General features: G+C 41.8%; 1 protein-coding gene across 3 annotated transcripts in view; it reads left to right on the top strand.

The window, feature by feature from the left end:
- The window catches only part of LTBP1 (latent transforming growth factor beta binding protein 1), a 350,064-nt gene that overhangs the window by 49,630 nt on the left and 282,466 nt on the right, over positions 1-17,968 (top strand). For all 3 annotated transcript variants that reach the window (XM_083176114.1, XM_083176113.1, XM_083176112.1), the window contains exon 3: positions 13,626-13,920. In XM_083176114.1, coding sequence (XP_083032240.1) covers positions 13,626-13,920 — 295 coding nt within the window. The remainder of the gene's footprint in view (positions 1-13,625; positions 13,921-17,968) is intronic.

Genomic DNA, 17,968 nt, shown 5'->3' with positions numbered 1-17,968 from the left:
CATCGGGGGCGCCGCTATAATACACAAGTACCGATAAATCTTTCAGGTTTCGGCCTCTCCAGTAGCTTGGCATGATTTTTTTTTTTTTTTAACATGTTAATTGTTTATCGCTGGTGACAATCGGCCACACCGCTTTGAGGGCCCTTGGGAGCACTTGACTAGCTGGTGTATATGTGGTCACGAATGGGACCTTGTTAAATGTTTCTCCAACTCTCTCCTTGCTCCTTAACAGTTGGCTTCTCGGAATTTGTAAAACTTGTAGTTTTTGTTGCTGTAACATGTTGATGTCATATCCACGTGTTTGAATTTTTTTTATCATATCATCCAAACTTGACTCTAAGTCATACCTAATAATTTGAGATTTGGGCAGGCCCCTCTTTAATGATGGAGGGTGGAAACTTTATTATATATAGTGGTGATGATCTTGCCTACATTTATTGATATTGTCACATTGAGATAATTGATGGATTGCATCTCTATGCAATATGTAAGTTTAATGGGGCAATCCCATTGGTTGATGGTTTTTAGTACGGATTCCAAATTAGCAGTAGATCGTCAATAAATCGTGTGTACAAAATGATGTTTGACTTTATGGTATTATCTGTGAAAAAAACCTAGTTTTCTTGTTCAAACATAAAAATGTTGGCAAGTGACGGAGACATTTGAACCCATAGAGCATCCAGTCAACTGTAAATAATGACACCCATTGTGCAAAAAATAATTTCTAGTTAAAGTGAGTTCCAGTAAATCAAGAAAAAGGGGGATATCCAGGGCAATGAAATTCACTTTATGCAAAAAGTTCCTCATGGCACTGATCGCCTGCATAAGACAGGGTTAACCGGGAGATTTTTGGTATTGGATAATTTTATCAGTAACTGGGTTGTATCCTTTAAATTAGATTTTTGCGCCATTATATATGGCTGTAACAGTGTGTCCAAAAACTGCGAAATGGGTTGAAATAAAGATCCCCTGGCAGATATGATGGGTCTACTCGGGGGTGCACCACTGAACATCACTTTCATAGCCGAGGACCCTATGGTTAGAGGTGTTGTGTGATGTACAATACAAGGGATATTCCTTTAAATTAAAATCAGTTATATCCCCTATTCTATCTAATTATTGTGATATCTATCCACAATAATTAGTGCAGTTCCCCATAACAACCCCTGATAAAGATATGATGGGTCTGCCAGGGGGGTTTTGTACATCCTTATGGATTTTTGGTATGGTATATATGACCGGGTTGATTGGGTGATCTTGAGTTAAAGTTTGATATACCTTTTTACTGAACAATTGTTGTTGGAATGCTGATTTGAGTACTGCATCCAATTCCTTTTTATAGATTATAGTAGGATCTCCCTGTAATTTCCGGTATGTATTGGCATCAGACAGGAGCGTGTCCAAATTATGGATGTATGTGGTGGTGTCTTGCACCATTATACCACCGCCCTTGTCCACCGGGTGTATGGTGATATTAGAATTGTTGGACAAGGATTTTAAAGCCTGCACTTCCTTCTGGCTAATATTCAAGTGTTTTTTATTGTCGTTTGAATCAAACCTTTGTACTGCCTCGTCAACCACTCACAAACGTTTTCATGGATGGATTATGTGATTGCGGGTCGAATGACGAATGTCCATGTTTCTTTAAGAAGGTGTTATGTATATCTTTATTTTCATTAGTCGAATGTTGAAAAAATTCTTTGACCCTGAGTGATCTCTCACATCTGTGCAAATCCACCTGCCAATTAAATTTGTGATGTTTGTCGGAACGAATTATAAGCCCCGGCTCAATAATTTCTCCTCTTCATGAGTTAGGGGAACAGACAATAAATTGAATATTATGCTCTCTTTTTGTTTTTGTTAGTTGGTGGTTTTAAAGATCCTGCCCGCCTGTCTACCTCATCTGGGAGTTGTGGCATTCGGCCACACCTCTCTAGCCAAGGTGACGCTCAGCCTCCTGTGGCTCTGCCCCAGTCATACATCTCCCAAGCTTTTCCAGACAATTGTGTGATACCCAATGCTTTGGTGCAGCTACAAGATACCCAGAAAGTGTCAGGCGCGAATATGGCTTGGGGGCATATCATACACCTGCGCAGGTATATGTAACCAATATCTCTGAATTATATTATCATGTAGTGTTCAAGATTGGTTACTAATACTATTCAGTGAGCTGGGGGAACCAATGTCTTGTTTTACTTACTCAGTATTAACCCCTCCCTTGCATGCACCTGAATGGTATTACTGAACTAGTTTGAGCATCTGCCACTATCTGTGCGAATATTATTAATAATAAATATTTTTGGGAGCCATGAAAAAGGCCCTTTTCCCAGGACCAGCATTTATTCTTTCATCAGTCCTTATTTAGCCCTATAGACAGCATATGTACAGAGCCACAGAAAATAACACTACACAATGCTTTCAGTGCACTATGTCTAGTTCTAATGAAAGCAGAAAACAAGAGGTGTAGCAGAACATTTATACAATGATAAGCTAGCAGAAGGGTAAGCTGGGGAGAAGAAAGTCATGCTCAGGATAAGCTTCCATCCGCAGTCACTCCCATAAAGTATTGCCAGGCACTGAATTGACATCCTTAATGATGTGTTGGTAGGGACAGACACACAGAATACATAGACCACTAAAGAGGTCAAAGTGAAACTTATATGGGAGAGGGAAGGACAGTGAAATGTACACCCAGTATAATAGCACGACTCAGACAAGTAAATAAGAGTGTGAATTGCTGAGGCCATTACTTTGCTTCTGGCAGACAGAGTGGTGTCAGCAGCCAAGTGGAAGTCGCTGGGCCCACTTTATTATCTATGGTGTGAGATTTATTTCAAGAGGTTAAAGGGACTTTGTTGTGTGTTTTAAAAGTCGTTTTTTACCATGTGATCAATGTGGCAGAAAGGTCAGAGTGCTGATTATATTTCCAGGCACCAGAGTAGAGCTTGTTATTGTGGTGTAAAGGGAGCACTAATAGTTTGTTTTTAAATAAGAGGTCTAGCTCACAACAACAACAACAACAACAACAACAGGGAATGTGCTGATTAATGTGGTGCGTCACTGGAAAGGTCATACTATGTTGTCACTTACCCAAGTGTGGAGCATTTTGTTTACTTTTTGTTCCATTATAAACTATAATGAAATTGTTTATAAGCCTCTAGGAACCATAATACCCAACCTAGTAAATTATAAGTAGTTTATATTATTAACGTTTTTTTATCTCCATTTTTGTCGGTCTCCTATACATGGATCTGTGAATCTAATTTTGTTTTTTGGGGGTGCATTATATTTTATTTTCCAGTGCAGTGTACATTTTATCCTGACTCGTCAATTCAGTTTGCATAGTAAAAAACATGCATAGTACAGTGTGGTGAACCATAAATATGGACAAAACTAGAGTGACATGAGAAGACAGTGCATGAATAATGATGTTTGTTTTCTAGTAATATTAAGCAGTGGTTTATTACCACTAGTATGATGAGCTGAATGTTACAGTAGCACAGTGCAGATATTACTATCTAAAGTAGCTTGTTTGCTCACTAACACAATAGGGCTCACCACACTGTTACTAAAGTGTAGCCCCATGCTACCACATATAGAGCAAAACCCAGTTTATTGCTGATAAAGTGCATCTAATCTTACAGCTGACACAGGGAATAGATGACAACTTTATGGAGTGAGAAGGAGGGACTTCTGTGCATGCCCAAACTTTGGGGGCATGGCATGCAAAAAGGGGGCGTGTCCTATCAATCACATCATTTCACGATGCAACACCCCCATTTTGCCGTTGTGGGGGCATGGTTCAGAGGCTCTGTGAGCTTCTAGCCATGCCCCCAGCCCCTCTGGCTGTGGGAATAGTGTGTATTCACGGCAGTGTGGGGGCCCCGGGCGAGACGCTGCAACCTCCCCAAAAAACGGGACATTCCCACGGAAAGCGGGACAGTTAGGAGGTATGTAGATGTGTATATACTGGCAGACAACTCAGGTGCTTGAAAGGGAGGGGTATTACTGAGTAAGAAAAAAACACATGGTTTCCCCAGGCACCATGATTGATACCAGTAGCCAGATTTAAAGACCACATGATAATAGAATTCGCTGATCTGGATTACGTATATTTGCAAACATACAGATGGGGCATGGCTCATCTTTGCAGGGGATGGCGATGGCGACGCCAGCCGCCATCCCCGCCAGCCGCCATCCCCGCCAGCCGCCATCTGTATAGCGAGAAGGGGACGCGCGCGCATTAGAGGCGCGTGCGTCACGCTTCCAGCGCTTCCCCCGGGTCACTGCCGGCTTGTCAGCGGTCACCCGGGGTCCCCGCCGCCTGGCCGCACCACCCCCCCTAACCCTGTCCATCTTTCTGAAGCGGAGACGGACAGGGTTCCCGTCACCCCGCTGACAGAGATTGAGACGCGCGTGCGCGTGAGACGCACGCGCGTCTCAGTCAGATGGCGAGCCGGGCTGCTGGCGGACTGCCAGCGGTGACGTTCTGGCGATTCGCCAGCAAAGAAGAGCCCGGCCCTATCTGTATGAATAAGCCCCCAAGCCGTCTGTCAAGGCTTCTCCGAGTATTGGGGGTCCCTATTGCTATATATATCTATATCTATATCTATATCTATATATATATATATATATATATATATATATATATATATATATAGATATATATATACAACAGTCAAACCATTGGATGGCACTCGCATTAAACAACAATGAAGAAACAAGAAGAGTCCACACACGGAGTTGTAATCAACGTTTCACAGTATCGCCCGCAGAGTCTTTCCTGCTAGATCGCAGGGCTTTGCCTATAAACAATTCGCAAAGCCCTGCTCTGCACAGATCACTCAGCACACATCGTGGTGTGCATCACTGGTATGGTTCAATGTGTGCTGAGTGATCATGCTTAAGCACGTTGCTTAGCAAGAGAGGCTGGGGCGCCCTGTGTGTATGCCCCATTACTGTACTTCTCTGGGAAATGAGTTGAAGGTGCCACTTGCAATGAAAGTAAACTCAATTTTATATTTTAAGAAATACATTTTTATCTTTCTATTTCTAAGTATGACCTTGGTGAAAGATATGAAACTAATATGTCTGAGCAAGTTGTCTTGCAGTAAGATTCACCTCCATATAAAGTTGACAATAGCGTTTTTTCCCATTTTTTTCCTCTGATAAATATCTTCACCGTTCAGTCAGATTTTCTATTGCTTTTGTGTTTGATGAATGTTCATTGTCAAATAAGGTATAATGTTTCCCTGCTGTTTTCTCTGTACATGGCTCACACATCTTGATAACCGGTAAAGTTGTGACTTAGTCAGGGATACGTTTTCACCAGTATCTAAGACTCTGTCACAGGGTTCTTTTTTAATTGATTTTACATGCTTAACCTTCTGTGCATGGAACCTACAATTGAATGTTATGTTTTGTATAAAGCTGAAACTGATGTTTTCTATAAAATAAGTAACTATGATGTACAGTAGCATTATATTTACTTAATTTCTATTCCTAGTTTTTGCCATACAGTAATGCTCGTATATGGGTCAGTTTCATACTTGCCTACCCTCCCAGAAGATGTGGGAATCACCCCATATTTGGGTCAGTCCCCTACAGCACCGGAAGAAGGGGTCAGGAATAAATGATCAATTGTCATTTGGCTCCACCCCCTGCTGACGGATCCATAAATCATGGGTGGTTTTTTTTTTGGGGGGGGGGGGGGGATGGGTGGGGGGGGGGGCTATTTACTATTCACGGGCTTCTAAGACACTAAAGAAGTGTGGAAATCTCATCATCGTGACCACTACCCCTCCTGTCACAAAAAAACTGTACTTTGTAGTAAGACAACGCAGATCACATTGCCATGTCCCCAGCAGAAGCAGAACTCCATCCCCAAACTATTATTTCATACTGCTTAAACCATCATGGTCTGTCCCAGAACCATATACAGTATTTATATACCGGTGTGTATATATATATATATACGTATATATATATATGTGTGTGAGCCATGTAGAGAAAGATTTAGCCTACACATGTGCAGTCCCCTTGGTCTTAAGCTGACCGTACATGTGTCCCATTTAGCCAATTTTCACCAGATTCTGATGGATCTTGCTGAGAAATCGGGTGAAAGGTGGCTAAAAACGGATGTGTTTGACATCTGATCCGATCCGATGAGTGGTCCCATACACAGTGGATCAGAGTCATAGATTAGACCTGCCTGCATGTTCGACCTCCGGCTCTGAAAGCCTTCCGGCAGCGGGAAATGGGATATACCCATATATCACATGCAAAAGGACTGCATGCAATCCTGCTTCCCAAGTATGTGCACCTTAACACTTACAAAAAGTGTGCTGATATGGGCATATCTCAGATAACGTCAGTGTAGATTTGACTTAACCACAAGGTCACACTTCTCTCTTATTGCCAAAAAAGGAAGTAAATATCTCATAGCGACAAAAATATTTATATAATTTATTACTTTATCTACAGTATAAGCAGATTTTTTGTGAGGGATCTGGCGATCCTTCAAATGTAAGGTTTCCCACAACTGCATTCTATGGTGTATACCAAGTTTGGTTAATTACAAGTTGTACATTTGTTAATAGGCCTATTTTTATTGTATGGTTAATATTAAATTCAGTGAGTTTTCTTCCTTTGTTAACCATCACATTTTTGCACATTACACAAGATCCACATTTACAAAAACCTTTTGATTTGATTGTACTATTGTTATGTGTTGTATTTCTTTTAGGATTTTTGTCAATTTCAATTTTAAGCTTACTTTTACAATCAGTAAAGTTTTCATTTACTTTTTTTTATATAATAATTTACAACAAGGTTGCAAACATAAACATAATTTGCACAAAACCATCTGACTCTATAGCTTTTATACAAGCAATAGTTAGCGTCATGTGAACTGGCAAAATCCCATCCCGAACGGCCAGTTATAACAAACTGAGAAGGAATTATACAAATTATTCAGTATTTTCAGATCAAGTGAACATCATAAAATATCTATTCCTTAGCAGTGTAATAAGTCAGAAGTTGAAAAAGCTTTAAAAAAACTCACCCATAAGGATAAAGGGAATAGTAATTATGAGAATAAATTTCAGATGGTGTTCATTGCGGATTTCAATTCACAACACAATTCAAAAATATTCTTATTAAACATTAGCCAATATAAAAAAAGATCTAATTCTAAATTTTCTATTTCAGACAAACCATGTATTATATATATGTTAAGGCCCCAAATCTAAAAAATAAACTTTTGAGGTTTTTTTGCCCACCACCTACCAAAAGTGTGAGCATATCAAAAGGTTATTTTGTTTATATATGTGAAACTTGTGGAACTTGCTGAAGCTAATATCAACCATAGCGTAAATTGTAGATATTATGAGGGCCATCTAATTAGCCCAAGAAAAAATAAATTTGCTCCTGAAAACAGACAGCTTCAGTAAAACTTTGCAGTAAAATCTGTGTGAGAACGGGGCTGCTTTACGGGATTTGGTTTCGAGGATTTGGGATTTGAAACAAAATCCCTGGTAATCCGTGTTACACTCCAGTTAATCAGGGCTAATTGGATAGCCCACGGCCAGAAATTTACCTGCAATAATTTACTGTGGGTAATTGGATACCCTTTTATGTTGGAAAGACCTGCAGATCCTTCACTATAATGTCCACAGACCATTTGAGGCATTGATGGAACTTGTGATTGGTTGGCAGAGGTGCAAAATATAATTTTAGCCCCCTTCTCCACTTTAACCCAAATGCACAATATGCCACACATCAGTGGATGGCAGCAGTGGGCCCCTTAGTCCGCAGCGGCCCCGTTCCAACGCACCTACTGTTCCAATGGTAGTTCTGCCTCTAATTTGAGGAATATTAAAAAAGGTTTGGACACCAATGCCCTATCCTAACTCTTCAAGTGTACCTCCACATGCGTCACAAAGAGAATTTATGGATGAACTACCTACAATAAGAAAAAAAGTATTTATTGAATATACTTCACTGTTCAATGTTCGAACAACCACATATTTGGATATTGTCTATTTAGTTATATGTATGTACAGATATAACACAGATTTTCCGGCTCCTGATGGTGTGGAGCCTCTTTTAATCCAGACACATCAGTTGCAGGGGGCAGTAAAGAAACAGGAGGGTTTAGAAGGGCTGCGGGAGGGAGTGGCGCTGCTGGTGGGAGAATTGGCGCTGCTGGCAGAGGGAGTTGCACTGTGGTGTGTAGAGCCGCTGAGAGGTATGCCAGGCCCCGTCAAAAAATTTTGGCCACCTCCCGCGATTAGGCCACACCCCCAAAATGTTTAGAAGGGGAGAAAAAACACTCTAAAGTCTTAGGGGTGGGGGGGGGCTGTTATTGTCCCCCCACCTCAGCAGCAGCAGAACACACCTATAGCATGTGCTGTCAGTGATACGCTCATGCTGAGCCTGCTGTGAGCACACCACATGCTGTCGTACCAGGGCCCCCGCCATGCCCCTCCAGCAAGCCCGGGCCCGAGTAATTAGTACCCGCTCCCACCCCCCTCTCGGCGGCCCTGGTGGGGTAGATGCAGCACTGCTAGCAGACGGGAGTTGCGGGGTTGACAATGGTGCTGGGGTGAGATTAGTGAGTGGGGGAGTTGTGCAGCTTGGGCTGGGGGTGCAGGGGGCAGTCACGCTGTGGGGACACCATTGATAATCTGGGGAAATGAGTGATCCGTCAGACTGCTGGAAGCCAGGGTGCCAGATTGACGGTGTTCTACTTGTATATGTGGTGCCAGGAAAAAGTCCATTCCATATGTGTTATTTTGTGTTATATGTGTTATTTTGCAGCCCCCACTTCTACTTCCATTCCCTCTTCCAATCTTATGGCAGACCATCACACACTATTATGTTGATTGGACCTATTGTGTGCATAGCACAAACTGATTACGGTTGGGCAGAATAACTTCCACCACTAGCAGCAAATGCCAGCGTTAATACAAAAAACTAAAATGAAGCAACTATATCAATGTACTACCATGAGTTAAAAAATATATATTTTGCTAATTTTGTCTAAAAATGTAAGGAAACTCTTTTCTACATGGAAAAATGTTTGAAATGTGATGTTGTACTTGGCCGAAAATTTTATCTATTAATAATAAAAAGCGTTCCAAAAACAAGAAAAGAGAGAGCTTTGACTTACCAACTCCACCCTGGAGCTAAACCAAGAAAACAAAAGGAGATACGTGCATTTTAAATGCAGTTGTTTCGAGTAATGCCAGGTTGCTACAAGATCACCCATAGAGATTCCTGAACTTACAAATGGACAGACAAGGGTCAGGCCTCAATGGGTTAATAAGAAATGTCAATATTTTCTGAACGTTGTGAATATTTCCAAATTCGGGGCTGCAATGTCATGGCTAATTTACAAGCAATACACAATATAAAGCATAAAGTTTAAACAGCAACTAAACCTGCTATCTGTTTACATTGATAAATATAGAAATTATTACATTGAAGTTCGCTTATTTTCACTGATCCAATAATGATGTAGTATCATTTAAAAACGTAATAACTAGGGATAAGCGCGTTCACATCCTAGAGATCCGAACGCAACTGAACTTACCTGATCCGAGGTGCATTTGAACTGTTTGCTTCCGTCCTGCCATGTTTCCGAGCCCAAAACGAGGCCGAACGTCATGTTCCTGCTGTTGGATTCTCGCAAGAGCTTCTTTCCGGTGCCATCTTCAGTTCGCATGTGAAATTTATACAGTGCGATGTGTCTGTGCTGTCTGCAGAGGGGAAAGCTATGGGGACTGCAGGGGGACAAACTAAAGGGGAACTAACAGAGCCCGCCCCCTGGAGTGAATGGCTTAGCAAGTGTGAAGCTCGCCAAAGCCATTCGCTCACAGCTCATGTAAATATGCCAAATGAATGGGTGTGAATCGGCCCCAATATCTGCTTGTGATGAGATAGATGCAGCAAGGTATTAAAATACCCAGGGGGAGATTCTCTAAGAATCTCCGCCCCCCTTCGCCACCCATCGCAATTATAATTATCGCATATGTTGTAACATATGCGATAATTATAGCAAAGGACAGCTCTTGCGTTAAGAGCTGTCATTTGCGGTGAGAGTCGCTGGGTCCCAGCAGGTCCCGGCGGATCCCCCCTCCCTCCCACACCCGGCGCTGCTGCTGCAGCGCCAGGCTCTCCTCCTCCCTGCACCCGGAAGAGGATCAGTGCAGGGAGAAGGTCACAGGTCTGTGCTGCTCGGACACAGGTGAGGGGGCAATGCGGGGCGGCGGGGTCCGTGCGGGGCGGCGGGGGGTCATTGCGGGGCGGCAGTGGGATGCGGTAGAAGCCCATTGGCTTCTATGGGGCATCGCCAGATTTTTCTGGTGATGCCCCCCGCCGGGTTAACGCGGCGGGGGATGCTTACAGCATCCCAAAATGCAGTAAAAACCCAGATAACGGGGTTTTTACGGCATTTTTAGCTTAGAGAATCTCCCCTTGTCCTTACTGGAGACTAATGTGATGATACTGTCTATAGCAATTCATTGTAAAATGTATAGGATATAGGAGATAGGATCCTATATATATACACATTTTATATTCACTTTAATGCTATTGGAGCCTATGTACTAATCCTTGGAGAGAGATACAGTGGATGGAGATAAAATACCAGCCAATCAGCTTCTAACTGCCATGTTACAGGCTGTGGGGCAGATGTATTAAGCTTGGTGAAGAGATAAAGTGGAAGGTTATAACGCAGCAGCCAATCGACTCCTAACAGTAATTTTTCAAACATAGCTGATTCACTACTGTGTTATCACCTTCTACTTTATCTCTTCAGCAGGCCTCATACTGTACATCTGCCCCACAGTTTGATAATGAATGAACCAGCAATAATTGTGAGTCACATTTTGGGCCTTAATTATAGCTAATATTGTAAAATGTTGATCTACAGCAGGGGTGGGGAACGTTTTTTTTTCCAAGGGCCATTTGTATGGGGAAAAAATCCTTCGGGGGCCATATGTAAAAATTTCTCTTACAAATTGTCCTGCTGCAGCCGTCCCACGCTCCAGTGGCTGCCACTAAATAGGACTGACTGTCTCCGGCTGCTGTTGATTAAGAGGAATCTCACGAGAACTACCGAACTCTCGTGAGAATTCCCCTGTACTTGACTCCCGGCAAAGCCACCGGGCGGGTGGGCGGGCCACTCAGACTGGCTACGGAGGCCGCAGGCCGAGGTTCCCCACCCCTGATCTACAGCATCATTTTCCAATTCATATACTTGAAAATTGCATGAATTAAATTTAAAAATTCTCATCTACCATGAAAGCAATAAATATAAATAATAAAATATTGCAATACGGACATTGTTACCTTACTTATTTAAATACCATGGAATTGGTAAGCATTGGGATTGCAGCAGTTCCATTGTAAGAGTTAATTATTCTACATGCCATAATCTTAAATGAAGGTGTTATACTAGTACAATAATTGTTACTACCTTATGCAGCAGACCACACACTTTGTCTAACAGGAAATTATGGTTTTAACTTCACTGAATTTTGTATCTGAGTGTGAGAGAACATTTCACACCAGTAACGAGCTGAGTTTTTCTCATGATGTTGTCTCATGTTGCTCAATATTATTCTTTAAAATCATTACAAAAAGAATCATAGGGCTTTGTCTCGGTGTTTATGAGGCCAGCTCAATGGTTCCCCAGTGTAGTGGAACATTGTAATTCTGGGAAAGAGTACAGCAATAGGACACCTGCCATGTAGTGGAGGGCTGAGACTTGTGTTTCTGAACCAGACTCACTTACTGGCTTCCGATGGAAGTTAGGATTGGGAAATCACGGCCGTTTCTGCATACTACTGTGTAAAAGAGTCCCGAAATGAACCTGTCAATGACGTACATAGTGTTGGATGTTGCTGATCACAGCACTTTTTATATCAACTTTTTCTAAATAAAAATTGTGCTTTTGTAGTCTTTATATTGCAGTGATTCTGTTTTGGGATATTTCAACTCTTGTTTTTTTTTACCCTTGGTGCTACTATATGTGCTAATATATTACCTACGTATAGGGCCTCATTCAGGATGGACCGCTAGGCAGTGTACCATCGCTGCCTAGCTAACCCCCGAACCCCCGCCGGCTCCCGAATTCCTCCACAAGCATGCAAGGGGATCTGTTTTATGGACAAGGTCGACAGTCAAAAGGTCGACATGAGTTTTTCATGTGTTTTTTTGAGTCGACATGTGCCGGCAGGTGGTATTTCATGCCCTACCATCAACTAGGGTGTGGAGGGAGAATAAAATACTGTTCCGGCCGCAGCCAGGCCCCATGCCTGAAGCATGGCGAGTGCAATGAGCTATGGAAGGTGACGCGGTACACTTCGACAGTGTCCATGTCGACTATGTCAACATTTGGGACAAAAAATTTGAAAAACTCACGTTGAACTTTTGACTGTCAACCTTACCATTGTCGACCTAATGCTTGTGTTGACCTTCAAACCCTGTTGACCTAAGCCCTGTCGACTTTCAGTGGTCAACCCAAAGCATGTTGACCTAAATAGGGTCTACCCAATGACCGATACCAAATCCAAACCCAAATAAAGACATCCTATATAATAGAAGGCTAACGCTGAGCCACACCGCTAAAGGGGAAATTCAATTGCTTTGCACACTGGTGGCCACAGGATGGTGTCCAATGGTGCAATCATGTGTGTCTCCATTCGGGCATGCACAACCACCAGTTCTGACATTCCTGTTATGTTGTTCTGTCATTTTGACATGCCGGGAATAGCAAATAGAAAGTCTGGACCTCTATATTGTCATATTGCACTTCAGGGGTGGGGGGAAATTTTAAATGTGTGAACAGATTTAGAATTAGGAGGGAGGCACATCATGGCTTAACTGGTAATTGCAATTTTATTATTTTTTGTTATCAAAAACCATAATAAAATGCTTGACATGAATCTGATTACATTTTTAGGCAATCTCCTAGGTTCTAAAACAATTGTTGTTTTAAACTGAAACTCTGTGAAATGCATTGCCACCATGGACCATACATTTGCAATCTGCTGTATAATAAATGAGCATCAACCCTCTGTGTTAATCAATAATTGATGTGTGCAGGTGCCAACTACCTTCATTAAACACTGAACACTTGTGTTTTATTGTGACAGGACTCTGCTGCTGCTACACTGCACCCTCAGGCAGGCACTTCTCCGAGTGCCCAGCCATCCAAGGAGATTGTGCAGATTAGACTCAGATTTAGTATGACACATTGATAAAAGTGCTTTCTATACTATAACACACTGAAATACATAATTAATATTCTATTACAATGATTCAATTATAATTGAGTTAGATTTACAGTACATGCAACACCCATCTCCATGCATTAGCCACACCACTCTATCGCACATTGATTGATCCAGTCATACTGTACAATTGGATAAAGCTGCACTGCCTTACACTGCTCATTTCTTAAATACTGACCCCCTGTTAATTTAATATTTACGGATGACATACTGTAAATGAGCAGAGCTACAGTACAGATGAGAATTATTTTTTTATAATTTAACGTTTTTGTTCAGTTTTGATAAAATTCAGTAAGTTTCTCACTCTTATGTTTTCTTCAACAGCAAATTGTTCTCCTCCATGTCAGAATGGTGGAATGTGCCTACGTCCTCATCTCTGTGTATGCAAACCAGGAACTAAAGGTAAAGTTTGTGAAGAGAGTCCAACCCAAGATACAACTTCTACTGGCACAGGAAGTCAGGGTGCAGGGGCTCCTGCTCCTCCCTCCCGCCCAATTCCTCAACAAGCAGCTCCACAGTCCTTGCCAAGGAAGGTGCAAGTGTCTCCAGAATCCAATCAAGGTGGACAGGTGACATTGGCGCTCAAGCAGAAACCACACATCATCGTATCTCAGCCTCAGTAAGTTTGAGTGTTTACCTATGGTCATTTAAGACTTTTGAGTCTCAATGTATATATACAATATAGACTAGCAAATAAATTGACCAGTTACCTGCCTGGTCACCCTATCCTCTCTATCCCCGCAGCTGCACTGCTCCTCTTGTCCCCAGACTAGCCCATTTTACTTACCCCTCCATTCCATGTCCTCTTCTCTGCATGACACACCTGTTGTGCCCTGTATGTGCAACGGGAGTGATGGGTAACGTACATGTTAGGTGTGACATGCACGTGCCACAGCTGCAATTAGATCGTCATACAGACTTGCCTGAGGAACTATTTATCAGTCACCTATTTTATAATATTATATATCCATTGCAATTTACAATTGGAAACAAAACAGTAATCAAATTAGACTGGGTAATAACATACAGATAAAGAAGTAGTCTTACTCCAGCCATTGCAAATAATACATAAGATTGAAGTAATACTGCAATAGACAAGCCGCACATAGACAACAAATCTAGAGTGCACAACAAGCATAATGCAGGATTGGTTCAGATATTTTGGGTAATAACTTCATTGGGTGTATATTCCATCCTTCCAAGGTACCAGGTGAGGCAGCCATCTTGAATGCACTGTGTATGATTAGCCTGGGTGGAATAGGTTACCCCTAGAACAAATTAAACAAAATGTGGTGATTTCAGTGTCGTATGCAGGGTCCCAACATAACAGACAGGTCCATGTCTTTTTCATCTCATCCATGACCATACCAGAGGAGTCATCCATGTTGGGCGCACTACAAAGATTAAACTTTGGTTGCACTACAAGGGTTAGACTGTCATTGAATGTAATTGTATATGTGAAAAATGTCACGTATGTAGCAGTATAATATACCCTGTATGGAAAGATCCATGGGATGCACAAATACAGGCCAATGTCTGAGGTCAGAAGGACTTGCTCGCAATGTATAGCGAAACCGACATTATTACGATGTACATTATGCAAGGAAAAGTGCCTGAGAGCTAACACCATCAGCAATCACTTTACACATCGCTGGGGCAGGCACCTACTGGAGTTTCTGTACGTGTTTCTCAAAACATTCTGGTGGTACATCATTTGTTATTGTCGAGAATAGCTATGATCAGAAATCATCATTAGTCTAAAAGCCAACAATGAATGAATATGCCCCTACAGCTAGATAAAGCTAGTAACTAGTAACAATAAGTTATGTGGGTGGTAATAGAGAGTAAATCAGCACTTCGTTCAAGTTCTTTCGCTGCCTATCGAGCGGGTAAGTGCCCCCACAAGTTAATGCAGCAATCCCACATAGATTTACTTCTCTTTATATAGCAAGTTAATAAGCATTTAAGCATGCATCAAGTTCCTATGGAAGTTACCAAATATAGCTGCCTCAGTACTGTATGTCATGTGAAGGCAGATTTTAGAGGAGGAATAGATAGGTGATTTTACATTACGCAGTCATTCTTCTCACTATATCATGTGACCTGTAACTGTGGATGTTATGGTTGTCCAGAACACTGTGGGCCCAATCCAAGAGAAAGTGGGTAGCTCCCAGTGGATTTCTGGTCAGAGAAAAGCAGGAGAAGATGTTCATGCTACTGCAGACGGAACCAGAAGTGATGCAAGATGGTTCATCTTTATGGCAATGGGTGACTCCTTCTGGCTTTTACCAATATTATTTTCAAGTACCCTCAACTGAGCAGCAAATTACCGGGTTAAAAATGTGAACCTGGTAATTTGCTGAATTACATGGGTATTTCTTCAGTGTGAAAGGGTAAACCGGGGTCGCAAATCCCGGGTCGCCGACCCTGGTAAAGAGCAGGGTCTGCAAATCGGGATTTAGGATCCATTTGGGCCATTCACACTGAACAAATTACAGAGGGTAGAACTGCTTCACCCGGTAATGTGATGTTCAGTGTGAAAGGGGTTTAAGCATATATATTATATCTTAATTAGTGGGATTCCCTACTGAATTTGAGTTTCTTTTGTATTCTGAAAAGGTAAAGATACTATAGCTCAAAAGTCCTGACATGTTAATTTGAAAATCCTGGGAAACAATGAAAATAATTCCAAAGATTATATTTATTATATAAGGATGCACTTATTAACCAAAAATAATAACAATTTAGTTTATAAGAGAGATGTACTAAGACTTGGAAAGTGATATGTTGAGAGAGATACCAGCCAATCGGCTCCTACAGGTTAGCTACTCTACGTTGTTTCTGCGTATAGCAGCTTAACATAGTAGGATCACGTTGTGAATGAAGTACGGCTTGCCGGGTATCATTGAAGTCATTAGGAGGTGGCCCATGTGCACACCGGCTCCCATGCATGTCAGTGGCATAGCAGGAGCGTGCAATCACACTCCGCGATACTGTGATAACCCACCATCACAAAATGTCCGTCCCCATACAGCAGACAGTTTCAGAGAACTGTCTGCTACATGGGGGCGGACATTTTATGATGGTCCGTCTCCATAGCACCACACAAAGCCAGGAGAGGAGCCGGGACCGTAGCGACACCTAAATCTGCGGGTCTGTAGCGGCGGCGTTACAATAGCCCCGCAGCCCCCCAGTGCCCGCACCTACACATCGCTGCAGGGCTATTGTTACGCCACTGGACACATCCGTAACTTAAATTTTACAGGCTGTGGGGCCAATGTATTAATCCTGAGATAAAATGGAGATAAATTAGAAGGTGATAACACACCAGCCAATCAAGGCCTAACTGTCATTTTTCAAACAAAGCTGATGCATTATCACCTTCTACTTTATCTCCACTTTATCTCTTCACCAAGATTAATATATCTGGCCCATTGTTTGAAAAATGACAGCAGCTGATTGGTTGTAGTTTATCTCTGTCCACTTTATCACTCTCCATTGTTCAGTACATCTTTCCTTCTGTGCATTAAATGGTTTATTGCCTTTTGCTCACATACAGCATCTATGACATTTATGTACCTCCTAGTATTATTTGTGCATACTGTACTAGACGTCTTTTTTTTTCTCATAGCGACTATTATGTGTTTGAGCAGTAGGTGGCAAACTTTAGTCTTCAATTGTATTATTTAGGTCCTGAGTGCAGCAATACTATTGGGGACACTTGTAAATAGCTTGTGCCATATGTGTTTTCCTGATAAGGTGTTCGTGAGGTGAATTATTATTTTTTTTGCCAATACCATGTAAAATCTTTTCATAGGTCTAAGTTGGGGCAAGTTCAAAATTAATAAAATGAACTTATACTTAAACAGTGCAAATGCAAAGAACAGCTGTCTAATACAAAACATGTGCCTGGCAATATAGAAACTAGACTTTTTATCAGTTTAGGGAACATGTAATTATGTTTTGTCTTTTCAATTCTTAAATATCCTAAATTGTCATTTTTTTTAGGTGAAAACAATTATATTTTTGTGGATATTTGGTATCCAAATTTTAGAAAAACATATCTTTTTTCTGGTAGAGAATATTTGGGCAAATTATTTTGATTATTTGAAATATATTTGATTGGCAGAGTATATAATTATGCTCAATAAGCCAGTTACAGCAACATCAAAAATACGTACTTTTATCCTTCTCACCTGTTTTAATAGTGTTTGAAAATGAGTGTATTTAGCTAGGGGGATTCGGTATGGAATCCCGGCGGTCAAAATCCCGACGCCGAAATCCCGACAAGGGGGGGGGCGTGGATAGCCCCCCCTTGCGGGCTCGCTGCGCTCACCATGCAGTGGGCCTTGTGCCTCGCTATTGTCGGCACGCTAATTTATTCTCCCTCTATGGGTGTCGTGGACACCCACGGAGGGAGAAAGTTTCGGGATTTTGGCGGTCGTGATTCCGGCGTCGGGATTTTGTCCGCTGAGATTCTGACCTTCGGGAAATTCACTGCATCCCAGCTAGGGGACACTGTCAGCAATCATTTGCTACTGGGTATGTGCAACAAGTCTAGGAAAACCTTTACTGCACATGTGCAAACCTAGTTGTGCGATGCTGTATGCATACATACAGTATACAACATCATTATTACTTGAGAATGCTTCTGCGATCCATGGGTG

This window comes from Crinia signifera, chromosome 3, assembly GCF_055691185.1.
Source record: "Crinia signifera chromosome 3, ASM5569118v1, whole genome shotgun sequence".
In the NCBI taxonomy this organism is placed as follows: domain Eukaryota; kingdom Metazoa; phylum Chordata; class Amphibia; order Anura; family Myobatrachidae; genus Crinia; species Crinia signifera.
Note: the sequence above shows the minus strand (reverse complement) of the source record. Positions and strands in the feature narration are given on the sequence as shown.